We start from the raw sequence: 16,521 nt of genomic DNA on the forward strand, positions 1-16,521 counted from the left end.
TAGCAACGGATATGAGTATATGATCAAGGATACAATAGAGATAGAATGACACCATAAGTGGGGATAAATAAAGGTAGAATGACAACAGTGATGAAAAAATAATTCTAGGAAGGAGAAGGAAAATTAGAGATCAAGAAAAGAGGAAAAGTTAATAGAGGAGATTGAAGGAGAACGCGAAAGAGGTAGGGAAACTCCAATATTCGGGTGAAGAGTGAGACTGGGAGAAGAAGAAGAAGAAGAAGAAGAAGAAGAAGAAGAAGAAGAAGAAGAAGAAGAAGAAGTTACAAAAATGTGTGCTTTGTAGATACAAACTAATACAAATAAAATAATTGATTTAAGTACCGAGATATTTAAAACGAAGTAGCCTACACTAGTGCATGAATGAGTGTTTTTTCTTTTCTTTTTTGCTGAGGGTGATGCCGACATGAGCTCTAGGCTTGTGCGTGGGTAATGAGGCGGATGATAATGAGAGATGAATGGTCCTACAGTTTTAGGTGAGTTCCGAACCACCAACAAGTGTTTTTACGACTCAATTTATACGCATTTCTCAATTATTTTTATTTAAAAAAATAAACAATCAAATCACATCCCAAGAAGCAAATACAATACATAAAGCATATTCAAAGGAGTTGTGAAATTTGATAATATGTGAAGTACACATAAAACAGTTTTCAATTGGTTATAGATGTACAATGTTCTTTCAATTATTAAATAGATATTAATTTATTTGAAATCTTCTGATTACATAACAGCAAAAATTATTTATCAATCTATCCGCGAAGTAGGCTTCTGCTGTTTGTAAAATTGAATGATTCACACGCTCTCTGTCTAATGGCGTGTTTATCTTCATGGACCATTTCGTTCCACTCACTCGTGATGCCCGGTCCAATAACCTGTCCCTTAAAAACACACAATAATTAGATTGTTGGCCTCTCTGCTCTGACTGCACTTTGGACGGCAACTTTAACCGGCCGCATCATCGATTCCATTCACACGAAAAATGATTACAATGATTGAAAAACATTCTTCTGACTCCCAAAAAATATATTTTTCATTAATTCAGTATTCTATCATTTGCTGGGATTATTAGGAATTACTAAATGTCATCCTCTTTCAAAATAAGATACTCTTGATTTTCATTCCTGATTTGATACCTCTTATATCAGACTATCTGTGATTGGTGTTTCAAACATAAGATATTTTCAATTTGCTTCAATATTCAGAATTAGAAATTGTGTATTGTATATAATTTTATATAAATTGCTAATTGATATTGTGGAACCTTTCCATAATTGAAATAACACCGTTTATATTTGATCTAGAACTTTTTTTTCAATTATTCTTTATTATCCAGCATGATATAACCAACAGAATAACATCTCATCCCACTATTAATCAATATTGACTCGTAAGTGAATCTAATCCGCTAATAGTGATGAATATATAATTATCATACCTCAGCCAAAAAAAGTAATGTTCTTCGATGTGCTGGAGAATATTGAAGAGTAGCTTTTTATGATAATCATGGCACATTGCCTACTTTCAAGGATGAACTTGATTAGTTTTCTGGATAAAATAATCATGAGATCTAGTAATGTAGTGATAAATTAGTGGTTTATTTTGTGATGAGATGATAATATAATATTCACTTGAATAATTCTGAATTGTTTGTAAAAATACAGAATGAATTTTAATTTTTTCCCGAAGTTGATTGTAGCTAAATATCACTTATAATTTATTATTATATATTAAATGAAAATAAATATAATTATCACTTATATCGCTAATAATTGTAGCTAAATGTCACCTCTTTCATTGCAGTCCTTCACTTGGATATATCATGGAATATCCCGTTTTTCCCATTCTCATACAGTCAAATATTCATTAACATTCCTCCACCACAACCTTTAGCAGTATCTCCTCCTCCTCCTCCTCCTCCTCCTCCTCCTCATCATCATCCCCCTCCTCATCATCCTCCACCTCTTCCTCCTCCTCCAATATCTCGACTCTCGACCACACCTGTAGGTAGGAATAGATTAGTGGCCACAATGTAGCAGCCCATTAAAAATAGGTGTTGGTGATTGGAAATGCCTTGGAAGTGTGTACAGACACGGACAAACCGGAAAATCATTAATATTTGGCTGAATGCTGGGCCATGTGCCATTATTGGGACACAGCCGGGAGGTTAATGAAGTGGGCTGACCTGTGTTGGGTGTAGTGTGACATCGATCAATGATTGATGATCAGGTGATCCCTGATTCCCAGCCTCGTCACTTACACTCATAAAGAACATCACGCACCTCATGCGTTGTTGTTATACGAAGCCTTCAACTTATGAATTGAATGCTTGGCAGAAGAAAACTTCATTCCCATATCCTCAATTTGTCTCCACAGTAACAACCATAGAAAATCTCTATCTAATTTGAATCAGACTCCTCCGTCAACTTATGAATGGAATGCTTGCTAAATGAAAACATTCCCATCTCCTCAATAGTTTGTTTCTGTGGCTATAGAGTAACTCTATCTACTTTGAAACACTTTTTGTGTTTTGATGTGAAATTTACCATTTCATTCTCTGGAGAACATAAGTCATTTTAACTGTCCAACCAGACTGTTTGTTGACACTCCTGCAGAACTCTGCTCATTCAATGATTTGATGATTGAATTATGTTAATATAAATATGAATGATTTATATTGTATTTCATCAATGTGAATATGATGTGTATATAATTATAGTGAATTATATGATGTGATTGTAGTGAAGACTATTTTGGGCTTAATGCCTGTAGTCTTCGTTGTTCTGTAATAAATAAATAAATAAGTAATGTGAATATGTTAGAAATATGATTCGTTCGATTGAGTGTTGTTTGATCCTGCTTCATAGTGATATTTGAATCTTCATCAATGAGTATTTGCTAAAAATCGTATATTCCAAAGTAATACTTTTGTAATTTCAACTGATTGAGTATGAATTGATTTCGTCAATTTTAGACACTGCTTGCCTCTTCAGTCTGGTAATGTAACATTACAAGACAAATTCTTGAATTCAATATTGCCTAGTCTTTCACGTTACTGCTCATTCTATCAACTGTCTCGAATTTAGCATCTTGAAATCTTGAAGAATACACTTTTTTGAAATCAATAATTGTCTAGTCTAGTACCGTATACTGCTTATTCTATCAACTTATCAGTCTGAAAGCAGTAAATGCTAGTGAATCATTCATTTCTATGGGTCTACTTTACGTTTTTCATGCAGCATGAGAATCACTAGTACCCTTTTATTTCATTTAATGACACGACTTGCTTGGGGTATTCATCCTATTATCATTAATTTTTGGACACTTGATGATGGGATTGTATTGTTATTTTCATTTGTTGCCAATTACAGGATAAATAACACCCGGAACTGGTTGTATCATCAAATAAAATGAAAGGGTACTTATTCTTTTTATTATTAATACTCAGTAATTATTCTATATTTATTGAAGCTGTAAATGATAAGAAACTCATAGCAAATACTTGTCTGGGGAATCTGTATAATAAAACTGGAGAATGAAATCACAGTTTCACAATTGCAGTTGGTTTGAAGTGCAACGTCATGCCCCATAACCATTGCAACCTGCTACAAATAACAATTAATCGAGAGGTGATTTCATTGATATCGTATTGACAGCCGTTGAATCGCCGCGGTGCGGAAACGATCAAAGGTAGTAAAACGGCGTGGGTGCCGCCGCTACGGACGCTCAACCATCAATGAATGTGTCAATGGCGTCGTTCTAAATTCGCTAACGGTCGGATGTTCATTCAGCAGATCGGTGTTATTGTCTGTCAATGAGTTGAAAACAAAAGGCGGTGAGTGGGGGAGGGGTCGTGAGATAGTGATAAAGTCAACTGAGATCGGGATGAGCCTCGTTATGAACGCTTGGTTAGCGAAACGGACGCTTAAGAAGAAAGCCGGGGTCCTCTTAGCGGGCTATCGATCTGTCCATTGACCAGAAAATGATTCCCTGATCTGAAAACTACCCGTACTACCGGCCCGAAAAAACGCCTTGATGGTCGGTCAGACGTTCACATCACAGCCAGCTCTAATGAGCCGATCACAGGATGCACCCACTTCGAAAATAAACACATTCACTTTCAACTTAATGCACTTTGTTCAGTCACAAGATGAGTCACTCAAACTTCTGATCCATTCACAACTACCTATTGAATCGGTTTTATCTCAAAGGAAACTCATTATTATCTAAATGCGTTTCTCTCAGTTTGACCAAATTATTGCATTCTCTCAGCAGGAATAATAGCATAAAAATTTTATCAGAGATTGATAATGGTGTAACAACCGAAACCGGTCTTTCTAACTATCAATAAATCTGTGGTTTTTAACAATTTCTTAGTATTTTATTTAATATGAATAATTATCACAATACCAACTTCTCAACCACACAAATAGTAATAGCATAAACTTTATCACACTAGTTAGTTGTGAATTCTCGGCCCCTGCGCTCAGGTTTTCAACCTTTTCAGGGACTTTCCGTATTTAATAATAATACTATTTTACTTTTACTTATATTGTTAATTGTCAATTGTATTTATGTAATTATACATTCATGTATGCATTGTATGAAGGAAAAATAAACTTGATTGATTGATTGATTGATTAGTATCTGGGAAGATTCCCAGAAATTGAACATCATAATGTTCATCTAGGATGTTGTCTAATATTTTTGATAATCCAGCATAATTTCATCCCAATCCACACAATATTACATTGAAAGAGAATAGATACAGAAATCACATCTCTCGAGTAATTCAGTTCAAGCAAACTCATGAATTATTTTCCAATTTATTCGAAACACACAAAAATACAATGAGAAAAAGCAATATACAACAAAACAATAGCAGTAACAATGATATTATCACATAAAGAAGACAATATTGCTAAGAATTTTTCAATTTATTCGAAACACACAAAAATACAATGGGAAAAAGCAATATACAACAAAACAATAACAGTAACAATGATATTATCACATAAAGAAGACAATATTACTAAGAATTTTTCAATTCATTCAAAACACATAAAAATACAATGAGGAAAAGCAATATACAACAAAACAATAACAGTAACAATGATATTATCACATAAAGAAGACAATATTACTAAGAATTTTTCAATTTATTCGAAACACACAAAAATACAATGAGGAAAAGCAATATACAACAAAACAATAACAGTAACAATGATATTATCACATAAAGAAGACAATATTACTAAGAATTTTTCAATTTATTCGAAACACATAAAAATACAATGAGGAAAAGCAATATAGGCTACAACAAAACAAACACAGTAGCAATGATATCAACACATAAAAAGAAAATATTGCTAAGATGATGTGTGCTGGAAGAAAGAGGGGGGAAATTATTATCCAATAGCAGGAAATGGTTCATATCATCTATTGTATTAGGGATAATAATGTAATATATAAGGCGATCGTTGGAATATTTTTAGTTACAATTTTTACTATCCTACTTCATAATCTTATAATTCCTCTGTAGCTCTCAGCTTTTTGGTGAGAGCTACAGAGGTATTATAAGATCATAAGCAAAGCTGAAAGCTGAGTATCATAAGTTATTATCTCCTTATTGCAATTATCAATTAGTATTGTCAGTAGCATAGGAAAGTATGAAACTTGTTATTCATGTACGATTCTTTAACTAGGAGAATCTTGTTATGAAAGTTGCTGCGCATATTATGATACTGTCTAGTTCACTTATTCTTTTTTATTCAACATAATAAAAGCAATAAATTATTCATATTAGTGTTAGGAGAAAGAAAGTGTAGGCTAACTGAGTTCTTAGACAGCATCATCCTCACTTGAAAAGCCCTCTAAAATTTCAATTGAGGTCCATGGATCCCATTCAAGACAGCTCTGAAGAGTAGAGATCTGCAGAAGCATTCACCAAAATGCACACAGTGTTTTCAGTAGCCGTTAAAGGGGTTTAGTAGCTGATGGCTGGAATCAAAGCATCCAGCCAGCGCCATTGAAGGCTTTAAGAAAGGAACGAACGACTGTAATTAAGATCAGTGATAAGGCAGATAACGTTCGGACGCATAACGTTCCGTATCTGAGTAGGAAATTTTAATTACGTGGCTGTTCTTGGTGGTATCTATTGTGAGGGGGTGGGAATGAGGGGGATGCTGGAGAGGGTAAGGACCTCTAGACGCAGGCGCTCAGTCGCTTGTCCAGGATTTGATAAAAGCTGTCATAAAGAGGGGTAAGTTGATTTATTAGCAGTTGCCAATCCCTGTATCCCTACGCCCTGCGTCGGCGTGCACTTTCTCTCGCTCTCTCTGCCATTCTCTCGCTCTCTCTGGCGTCCCCTGAGAACCTATCAGCATCTCATTAGGTGGGAAGTCCTCGCCTCGTGTTACGCTCTCTCATTATTCCTGTAACAACCGCATCTCTATCCCTTGGGAAATCCTTTTCTCTCCACTATCACCGCTCTACTTTTCTCTTCCCACAAACTGTGCTGCGCTTTCCTTGTTAGAAAATGATTTCCACCAGGATACAACTTGTTAATATATGCTAATCAAGGTCATCACCTCAAATATCAATTGTTATCACTCGTCTGTACTCCGCACGAACCCATTTTTACCAATCAGTGAATCAATTTAGGCTTTATCTCTTCCAAAGAGTGAAATCTTGAATTTGTGTGTTGATGAATGATCATCATTTTCCAGCAGTTATCATCAATAATAAATTATTATTCATCAGTTTTGATTTAATACATGGACAATATTTTTCAATTTTTTAAAACATGGATATTGTTCCTTTATCTTATCTCTTAAATAAATGTGAGATTTCTTGATACTTCAACTAGAAGCATTCATTGGAATTGAATATTTTCTGAAACATGCTAAATCTTGTAATAATGTCAGATGTGATTGAGCTCCTCTCTGAATTTTCACTTGAGGTAGATATTAGATTAATGCAGTTCAATACCTGCACTAAGCGTTAGTTCCGATTGCGACAGTGTTTAATGATTTCAATCAACATTACATCTTATCTGTCTCGTATCTCCTAATTGAATCTAGTCCATGGCATCGAGGAATTGTTCTGATCACAACTTGCAGTAATTTTCAAGTGCCGCTACCAACTCCTAGAGGCGCTTTGAAACACTTTTGAAGTGCACTAGTTCTAGAATTTATGGATTAATGGCAATTTAATTTCACAGAGTGAGGCTATTTTCAACGTTAATTGTCCGAGTACGGGAATTAGCCATGCAATTGTCCAATAACCAGCCGTTGATAGTTTCAATCATGGCAATGCCTAGCGGGATAACATGTGTTTATCGGCTTCTTTGCACATATCAAAGCTTTGCCGTTTCTGTTGCTTCTGGCGGAGAACTGGAAGTTGAGAAAGTCACGCGCACTTGAAGTGACTTTAAGTCACTTTTAAGTCACAATTGAGCGTAAGTAAGTGAGACTTGTCACGCCCAGTAGTGTTCCGCCGTATGAATACAACAGAAAACATTTTACAAATACAATGCACTCGAGGTGACATTGATTTGTTTCCACATTTGTTCGTTCGGCCTGTCAACTAGACTTTGCGAGTTTCCGGGGATTCTTTTCCGTTTACCCTTCCCTTCACCATCTTCCCGTCCAACCGACTGTGGAAAAAACTACAAAAAATACTTACTAATAAACAAGTGCTCAGCGATAACACGAGTGAAACTGGTGTAAATGCTTCTAGAAATAACTGTGATAAGTCGAATAAACTCGCGAATCCGGTTACCATAATGAAACCATGTAGGCTAGTCAGTCAAGTGTAAGATCACGAAATCCACATGTTTTGAGAAGTTCTCAATGAGAACCATCATTACGATAAAGTTCCACAGTATTACAAAGCAGGAAATAGTTGTCACTGAATTGAATTTTATTCATGTTATTTTTCCGGGATCAATTAGCTCATTTTTAAGTTTTATTCCAGAAACTCTAAACATGGCAAAGTACTTTGTTTTTAACATGTTTCATGGAAGATTTAAATGCTTGGGAAAAACAGTTGAATATGATGGTTTCTTGATCCATTTTGAACTGTGATATATTACTTCAACACAGTCATCTAATTTTAATTTTTTCCTTTGGGCCTACTTTCAATAAAAATATAAATCTGAGTACCCTTTATAAATTATTTCGTCACGACATGTTTCGGCTACTAATGACTTGAAAATGGCATAAGTAACCGAAACATGTCGTGACGAAATAATTTAAATAGGTACACAGATTTATATTTTAATTCATATTATCAACACACTTTCAAATACAACAACATGCAGTCAATTATTTGTCAGAATGTGGTTGTATAACACAATAAATTAGTGTGTAAATACAGTTGATCATAGGGAAGTGTTCTCCACATTTGATGTGAATTGATTATATATAGAAAATATTGTAAATGGAGAGAAGTAGGAATTGATAATACCGATTTTGGTTACAGGTAAATAAGCATATTTTTATAACGAAATATAATCTTATAGTAAAGAAATTTCAATGAATATGAATCATATATTGTGATCAAATAATGCTATTGTAAAAACATATTATAGACATTTCAAATTATAAGGGGCATACAACTTATGTGATTACCATTTAAATTATGATCAAATAAAGCTATCGTAAAAACAATCATAATAGATATTATAGACATTTCAAATTATAGGGGGCATACAACTATGGTGATTATCATTCAAATACGCTGCCAAATAAAATAATTGTGTACAGTATTTGATCCTCTGGAATGAAAATTGATGAAGGTGGAATAACAAACCTTTAAAATAACAAATTTCAAGAGAGATACCCTAACAAGGTCAGGTTTGTTGGTCCGTCGAAGGCTCGTTATCAGCTATTATTCACAGAGGTTTTGTTATGTGTGTGAGTGTGTGTTTGAGTGTGATAAGGGAGGAAGTCATGGGAAAATGGAAAGCCAGAACACACAAAGGCAGGAAGGGGCGATAGAGCATTGCGCAAGGACTATCGCTCTATTCCGGTTCCGGAAACGAACTTGCCTACCTGCTGGCATTGCACTGATAACAACACCACTGTCTTCTTCCTTTGCGCTCTTATCACTCCTCACTACTCTCTCTCACACTCTCTCTCTCTTTATCGTCTGATTCCTCCCGGTACCAGGTTGTGTGTGACCAGACCTCTTCAACAATTGAAACAAACAGTCCCTTATTCACGGTATTTCAACAAAACTTTTTTGAGATTTTTCCAATGTGATGCACCACCCCATTCCCGTACCGTACTTGAAATCTCAACAACTCATGGGCTATTTCCTCCCTACTGTCCCGTGTAATTTACGAAATCAAATCGATTAGAATTTATTCAGTGTCTTTTTGTAAAGATATACTTAATCTTACATAAACAACTATGTACTATCAGAGAAAACTCCTATAATTTATATAATATATTATTATATAATAATTATAATATAATATAATAATTATATTATATATATATATATATTATATATATATATTTTTATATATATATATATTGTAATTCTGTGGTACTATTTTCAAATTGGTTAGGATTACCTATTTCAATGAATGGAAATGGGATGGGACGGGATGAGATGTTTTGGGGTTTGGAAAAGTTAGTTGAGAAAATTTAGTTTAAGGCTGTGCAAAGGCTGAAAATAAACTTTCTACTTGTGATATTTTTCAAAGTTTTTCGATTTGTTATAAATTTTTGATTAAGTTATCCAATTTACCAAAAATAACTGAACAAAAAGATATTTTTGGTAATTTTTAGTAATTTAATAACTTTATCAAAATTGATATTTTCAGACAATTTTTTGTTTTACTAGATCAACAATACCATAAAGAATCAATCCTCTAGATCTCATGGATTTATCTCTTACCAAATTTGAAATGTTTTGTCCCAAAAATTTAAACTCTAGGCGCTCATTTTTCAAAAAGTAATGATCGGAGAAAAATTGTTTTCCTGAGAAAACTTTTTCATTTTGATAGCTTGATGATATACAAATAGAAAATATTTGAAAAATTAATATCACTAGTAGAAAGTTTATTTTTAGCCTTTGCACAGCCTTGAAGGAAAGTTTAGTTTAGTTAGGAAAATTTAGTTTTTCTTAGGAGAATAGTTAATTAGGAAATTTAGAAAAATTTTAGGAAATTGATAGGATGTTGATGTAAAAATTAAAGACTGTGTGATAATTTCATTACGATCATGTTCCTTTTCTTCATTAACAGTGTCTTGGTTTGTTCTAAAACCATCAGACAAGTCCAGATATAATTTCCAATATACTTCACCTATATCATCAAAAGTGTCTCTATTAATTTGATATGGATAAAATACACTGAAATGAAGTAACACGTTCACTACACTCTAATTTTTAGAACTCATACGAATTGGTGTAAAACACGTATAATATAGGTAAACAACGTATTCCAATTTGGAAGTTTCAATAACCAGACTATGAGAAAAATTTAAAAGTGAAAATTACAAATTTCAAAGAAATGTTTATTACTGTCATTGAATCGAAAATCATCCATTTTCGAAGACCCCTTCAGGGATGAATTGAATAAGAGATATATAGGGTAATTAAGAGAACAATCTGATATTGTGATATGAATAATCTTAAGGACAGAAAATGAGTACATTTAGATCATTTAAGATGACCTCAGACAAATTCGTAGTCTATGCAATCATAAACACTGTCTGTGGATACAGTTTATTAATTTCACAAGTTGATAGCGGCTTGGGAATGGGCGTTCACACCTGCCACCTAAATATTGTTGCGGAGACGTTGAGAATATTTAGATGGATGGAAGAGGAGGTTGGTTCCAAGATAGACGCTCAACTGTCCTCATTATACTTGGTTGATGGATACATTGTGGCTCAAGATTGATATCGTACGATGCTCTCATATATCATATAGATGAATAGATACTGTACCCTATTAATTATAATATTTTAATTAACAGTTATTACACTGGTAATCGAATTATGGCACAGTAGCCGTGTTGGATAAACTTTTTCACCGCGGTTTCCCAATTATTATTGTTATTTATTGGCGAGAGAGATCAATAACGAATAGAGTCTCCGTTGACACCTTAATAACAGAGTGAAATCTCAACTCGTTGCATGTCAGCCGGTATGGTATGATTCCTGCCATGCCCAACCGACACATTAATTATCTCCCGACATGAATTATTAACCTTGAAGATAACGTGATAATTGAAAAACAAAAGAATCACACCTCAAGATGTAATTAATAGACTTCATCAATGTTATACCTGGAAGATGATTTACTTCTTGAATATGCTACAGTTCTTTGAATAAGTGGAGGAGGATGATACTCAAATAGGGAAGAAATAGCTACAGTTCTTTGGATAAGTAAAGAAGGATAATCCTAAACCAACCAATAAGTATAAAGTTGCAAATAATGAGATTGAAGGAGAATTGGATCAAATGAGAATCCTGTTTTGGAGTTTTAATTCCTATAATGAATAGGGTTGAAATCGCTAACCGGTGGTTCGGAACCCACCTACAGCTGTGGGTCCACTCATCTCTCAGCATCCGTCTCATCACCCACTCACAAGCCTAGAGTTCGCGTGGGTGTCATCCTCGGAAAAAACATATGCTTGCTACTGTGGGGGTCATGGGACACAAAACTATTGTTGAACATAAGTGAAGGTGAATTATCTGTAACGATGACTTGAATACTTCTTATATTTTTTTATTTATATCTCGTGATTCTAAGCTACCTGGATTTTATTGGAATATTCCAACTGCCATTAGTCAGCCCTGTATTTTATATTTCTGATCCGATACCATTCAAGAATATGAACATAATTTTTCATTCAATAAATAGACAATTATAGTGGTTTTCGTCTGGATTCTCAATCAATAGTTGAACTCTTCAATCTTCATGAATAGTGTTTCTCAGTAATACCTTCTACTCAGATTAAGATGTGTTACAAACAAAAATTATAATGCAGCATTATTTATCAATTTAGCATTCTATCAAAGCAGTTCCTAAATTTTCATCGGCAAGAACCAATAACACTTCTAGTCCATGTTGATGATTGCTGATCTTGCACCACCTTTGCACTTCGGTTTGTGCCAGTGTGCAAGCATTGTGTGCCATCCTGCTGGCATAGTCACAGTGTGCCACAGCCCATGTCTGGTCGATCACATGTGGGCCTTCATTTATTAGCATGGGAAGACGCATAAAACTGCGCAATAAACACGCAAAAATAAGAGAGAAGACATTAAAGGTTGAGAAGAACACTACACCTGCGCGCCAAGCCATCCCCCCCCCCGTTCTACAACCCCCCAAATCCCCCTAACAACCCCCCTGCAGGTAACACCCTCCCGCCGCCTGAGCTGTGACGTGCGGACGAAACAAGTGTCATAAAACTTAAACTCTCGTTAAGCCTGTGCTTTCAGGCATTCTAACAATGTATAACGGCCGTTTTAATGGATTCATTTCGAACCGGCTACAAACCTGGGTTTCCCCTCTTCTTCTAATTACTTGTCTGCAAAGACTTCAAGATATTGAATGCTGAATGCTCTGATCAACAATATCAAATATTTATCACGAAGTTGTAGGAAATTGAAATCCTAGGCTTAGATCATGAATAAATTTCTAGATTTATAGATTGCACTCCAATCCACAATATTACATATTCACTATGAATTTGTAGGGAATTGAAATCGTAGGTTTAGATCATGAATAAATTCCAGATTTATAGAATGAACTCTGATCGACAATATCACATATTTATCTTGGATTTGGAGGGAATTGAAATAGTAGGCTTAGATCATGAATAAATTCTAGATTTATAGAGTGCACTCTAATCGACAATATTCACCATGAATTTGTAGGAAACTGAATTTCATCGTAGGAAACGTAAATTCATGAACGTATTCATGTATTGATGAATAAAGAATGTTATACATTATAAATGTACTTGGCCTTGTTATACAATTTGTTTTGTGATGACAATAAACAATTTTGATTTGATTTGATTTTTTAAAGGTTTATATAATGAATGAATTCTAGATTTGAATGAAAAACTGAGGCTACTGAGATATTTTTTAACCTTTTTGAGTGGTTCTCGACAACTGTCAAAATAGTATTATGTAGTGTTTTGTTTTAATTTGTAGTAGAACATAAGCTTTTAAGGAGATTGGTACATTTGTATTTTTTATAAGATATTGTTACAATTCAGTTCCTTTAAAAATCATTTGTATGTTTCTGTTTCAGATGGTCCAAGCAATACAAGTTCTACGATTTCACCTTTTAGAATTGGAAAAGGTAAATCTATCATTATTCCATACTGTACTATTTTTTGCAAGTTTTATCCAAGTACCTGAGGATACTGTGCTATGGTATTCACTAGGAACCTGATGAAAACATGGAATATGTCCTTGGTGATATGATAAATCAATCAGTTTGTGCTTTGTGAGTCGCTCAAATCAATCAATATTACCAATGCTTTCATTGTAATCGGCAGACTCCGATCATGTATACCATGGCTAACTTTACTAATGAGAACAAATCTCGATTTGGTAGATGACCATTCCAAGCCACTAACCCTAAACATATTGTCAGCTCGTCTGAATAATCAAGTAGTCTGATAGCTTATTAGAGCTGTCCAGTCGTTTTACTTAATTAATATCTCGCACAGAATCAGAATTAGTAAAAGACAAGTTCTGTCTGAATTTCAGTGTAGCAAGGAATAAAATCTCGCAAAAACATCTCATTCCCAAGCAATTTATCTTCATCATGAGTTGCTCATTTACACTTGAACAGATCACGTGATGTTGCTCGGACATATTCGATGGAATTCCGCTACGATAACTTATTACATAAATCGAATAAAATTTTATTTTTAGCATATTTCTGCGTTGTTTTTCATTGGAATATCTACTGTCAGGTTCACGATTGTTTTCATTAGCTATGTATACATGGGACATTGTACATAAAAGGTATGGGAGCGACCGTTTTTGCAGTTCGATCACAGATATGGTAGAATAACGAATTGAAAATTCAATTAATTATATTTCATTATATCGTTTGTAATTAATTAAAAGCGATAATAAATAAAGCGAACAATGAATCGTCTTCGACTTATAGAAATCAAAGTCGGCTCATTATTCCTCTTTTTCTCTCTCTCTACAAGTTCTTCTATTCTATCTCCCTCAACACGTCATTATCATTATCATCAACATCATCACCGTGCAGATATTCTTTATTTTTTGAAAGGGAGAACAGGTTTGTGAGGGAGAGGGAAAATAGTGTCCATCCACCCCGTCGCTCACCACTCTTGAATTTCAATTCCACATCTGTATTTTTAACAGTTTCGCTAAATACTTTTTTCCCCATTCGCCACCAAGCCAGCGCGGACGTCTGTGTAATTAGGAATTTCTCTCGGCAGGCCGATAACGACGCGTCGTACATAATAAGCGGCGCTTTTTCCAATCGGAGAAGGCGAGAAAAACTCTCAGTCATCGACGTCTCCTCTTAATTCGTTGCAAAAACATGTGTAAATGTCGTGCTTTGCATCCTTGTCTCGTTCCCAACGCTCGGCTCAACCCGAAATATATTCGGGGATTTATTTTACGCATCGTAAAATACGTGCTCCACTCATTTAGGGATCGCTTTTTTCACGATCTGCGCTCTGAACGCCATTAAATCCTGTTTTTGTATTGGATATTGTAAATGCCTCTTTGTTATCTGCCTTACAATGTATTAGCTTTGGGACTCAAAACACAGGAATAAATCAATTTATTCTTCTATCAATCCGAAGATAGTTCTCATAGAAATTCCCTCTACTCTCAGTTGCATCCAACTGAATAAGTTATTTACAAGCTTTATTTATTTATTCAACAACGAAATACAGAATACAATAACATTACAATATTGGTCTTTTGTTACTTATTTTTGTATATGAGAACTTTCGTTTCAATTTCATTAATCATTATTAGTATATTGAATTGATATTCACATTCAAGGGAATGACTTGTCGACACGTCACGAAGTGTAACATGATGTAAGCTATGTTCAATATTTATGAAAGAAATACAAAAGACTTGATTGAAAGATTAAATTCCACTAGATAAAGATCTAGTAACAAAAAAACAGGTCCTTATTTGTCAGGTTATACATGAAAATGTAATTCTGTTGGAACTATATCTCTTTATTACTTTTTCAATTCAACAATTAGATAGTTTGCTAGACATACATAACATCGTCTCGGAATTAAGAGCCTGGAAGATTTAGTGGAGCTGGAACTAGTATTTTTGTTGATAGTTTGAGAAACACAGTTTTTATTTTGTAGGTAGTCAACACTGGGTTATAAAACAGGTCCATAAAAGAAAGCTATTACAATTTTTGTGGAGATGTTCCCTTTAGTGCAACATAGCAATAGTAAACTATACTACACTATATAACTTGAGTTATTATTCCTTTGGGAACACACTTATCTATCAAACAGTTTAATGGATTCCCAAAGATTCCTACACCTATTGTATTTTTGAAATAAAAACACACATATATTGTCAAATTATACAGTTTTATTTGGTACAGAACCATGGTATTGTATTTCTAACATCTGAGTTATTACGAAAAATATTATTTTGAATGAATATTTTCATTCCTATTGAATACATTCAAATTCAAATTTTTTTTTCAAATTCAAATTTCAATTTGAATATTTATTCTTTATACATTTTTGAAGAATTTCTTTGATATTCCGGTAACAAATCTTAGAGATTAGGAGATAACCGAATGTACTTTGTCTAGAAGTCTGGTTGAAGGTAAAGGTAATATTATATAACAGTATACTTTCATCAACCAAGCACCCATTAATCATTTTTTAAATTGAAAAATATTAAATTGATATTTTGAAAAAAATTAATTCATTTTTGAGAAATATTAACAATCTTCTAAAATTTAATTGATAATTTTTGACTTGTTCCTGTATATTTAAGGATAAAATAACAAGAACAAAATTGAGATTAATAAAATCGTGGGTAAAACAAACCTATTATTTTAAAATTGAGAATTGAGTTGGATGAATCACAAATTTTTGGCAATATTGATTGGGTAAAAATTATTAAAACTCGATAATTTTTATATTATTTCTCTGTGCATTATATTTTGTTTATCAAATACTTGATTATTGATAAAATTCAACATCCATAGATTATCATCCATCAACAGAATTATTGTATCATTTGTACTGCCGTTATTAGGTTAAAAAATGTATTTCTTATTTTTAGAACTCGTGGCAGGAGCTCATGGCTTCTTTTTCCAGTCACGCCAAAAACTATTGTAATTCAACGATATTTTATTTGTAAAAATATTTCTTGTATTTGGCAATGAATTTATTTTTCGTTGATTGAATCATAATTGAATTATTGCTTGTTTACTGAATCAATGATCTCTTTAGTACCCCTTACAACCTTTCCCCCACCCTAACAT

The 16,521-nt window shown here is 33.8% G+C and overlaps 1 protein-coding gene across 14 annotated transcripts in view; it reads left to right on the top strand.

The window, feature by feature from the left end:
• Positions 1-16,521, top strand: part of LOC111044004 (homeobox protein homothorax) — a 400,612-nt gene that overhangs the window by 59,377 nt on the left and 324,714 nt on the right. For all 14 annotated transcript variants that reach the window (XM_039426696.1, XM_039426698.1, XM_039426701.1 and 11 more), the window contains exon 5: positions 13,300-13,350. In XM_039426696.1, coding sequence (XP_039282630.1) covers positions 13,300-13,350 — 51 coding nt within the window. The remainder of the gene's footprint in view (positions 1-13,299; positions 13,351-16,521) is intronic.

Source organism: Nilaparvata lugens, chromosome 4 (genome assembly GCF_014356525.2).
Source record: "Nilaparvata lugens isolate BPH chromosome 4, ASM1435652v1, whole genome shotgun sequence".
NCBI lineage: Eukaryota > Metazoa > Arthropoda > Insecta > Hemiptera > Delphacidae > Nilaparvata > Nilaparvata lugens.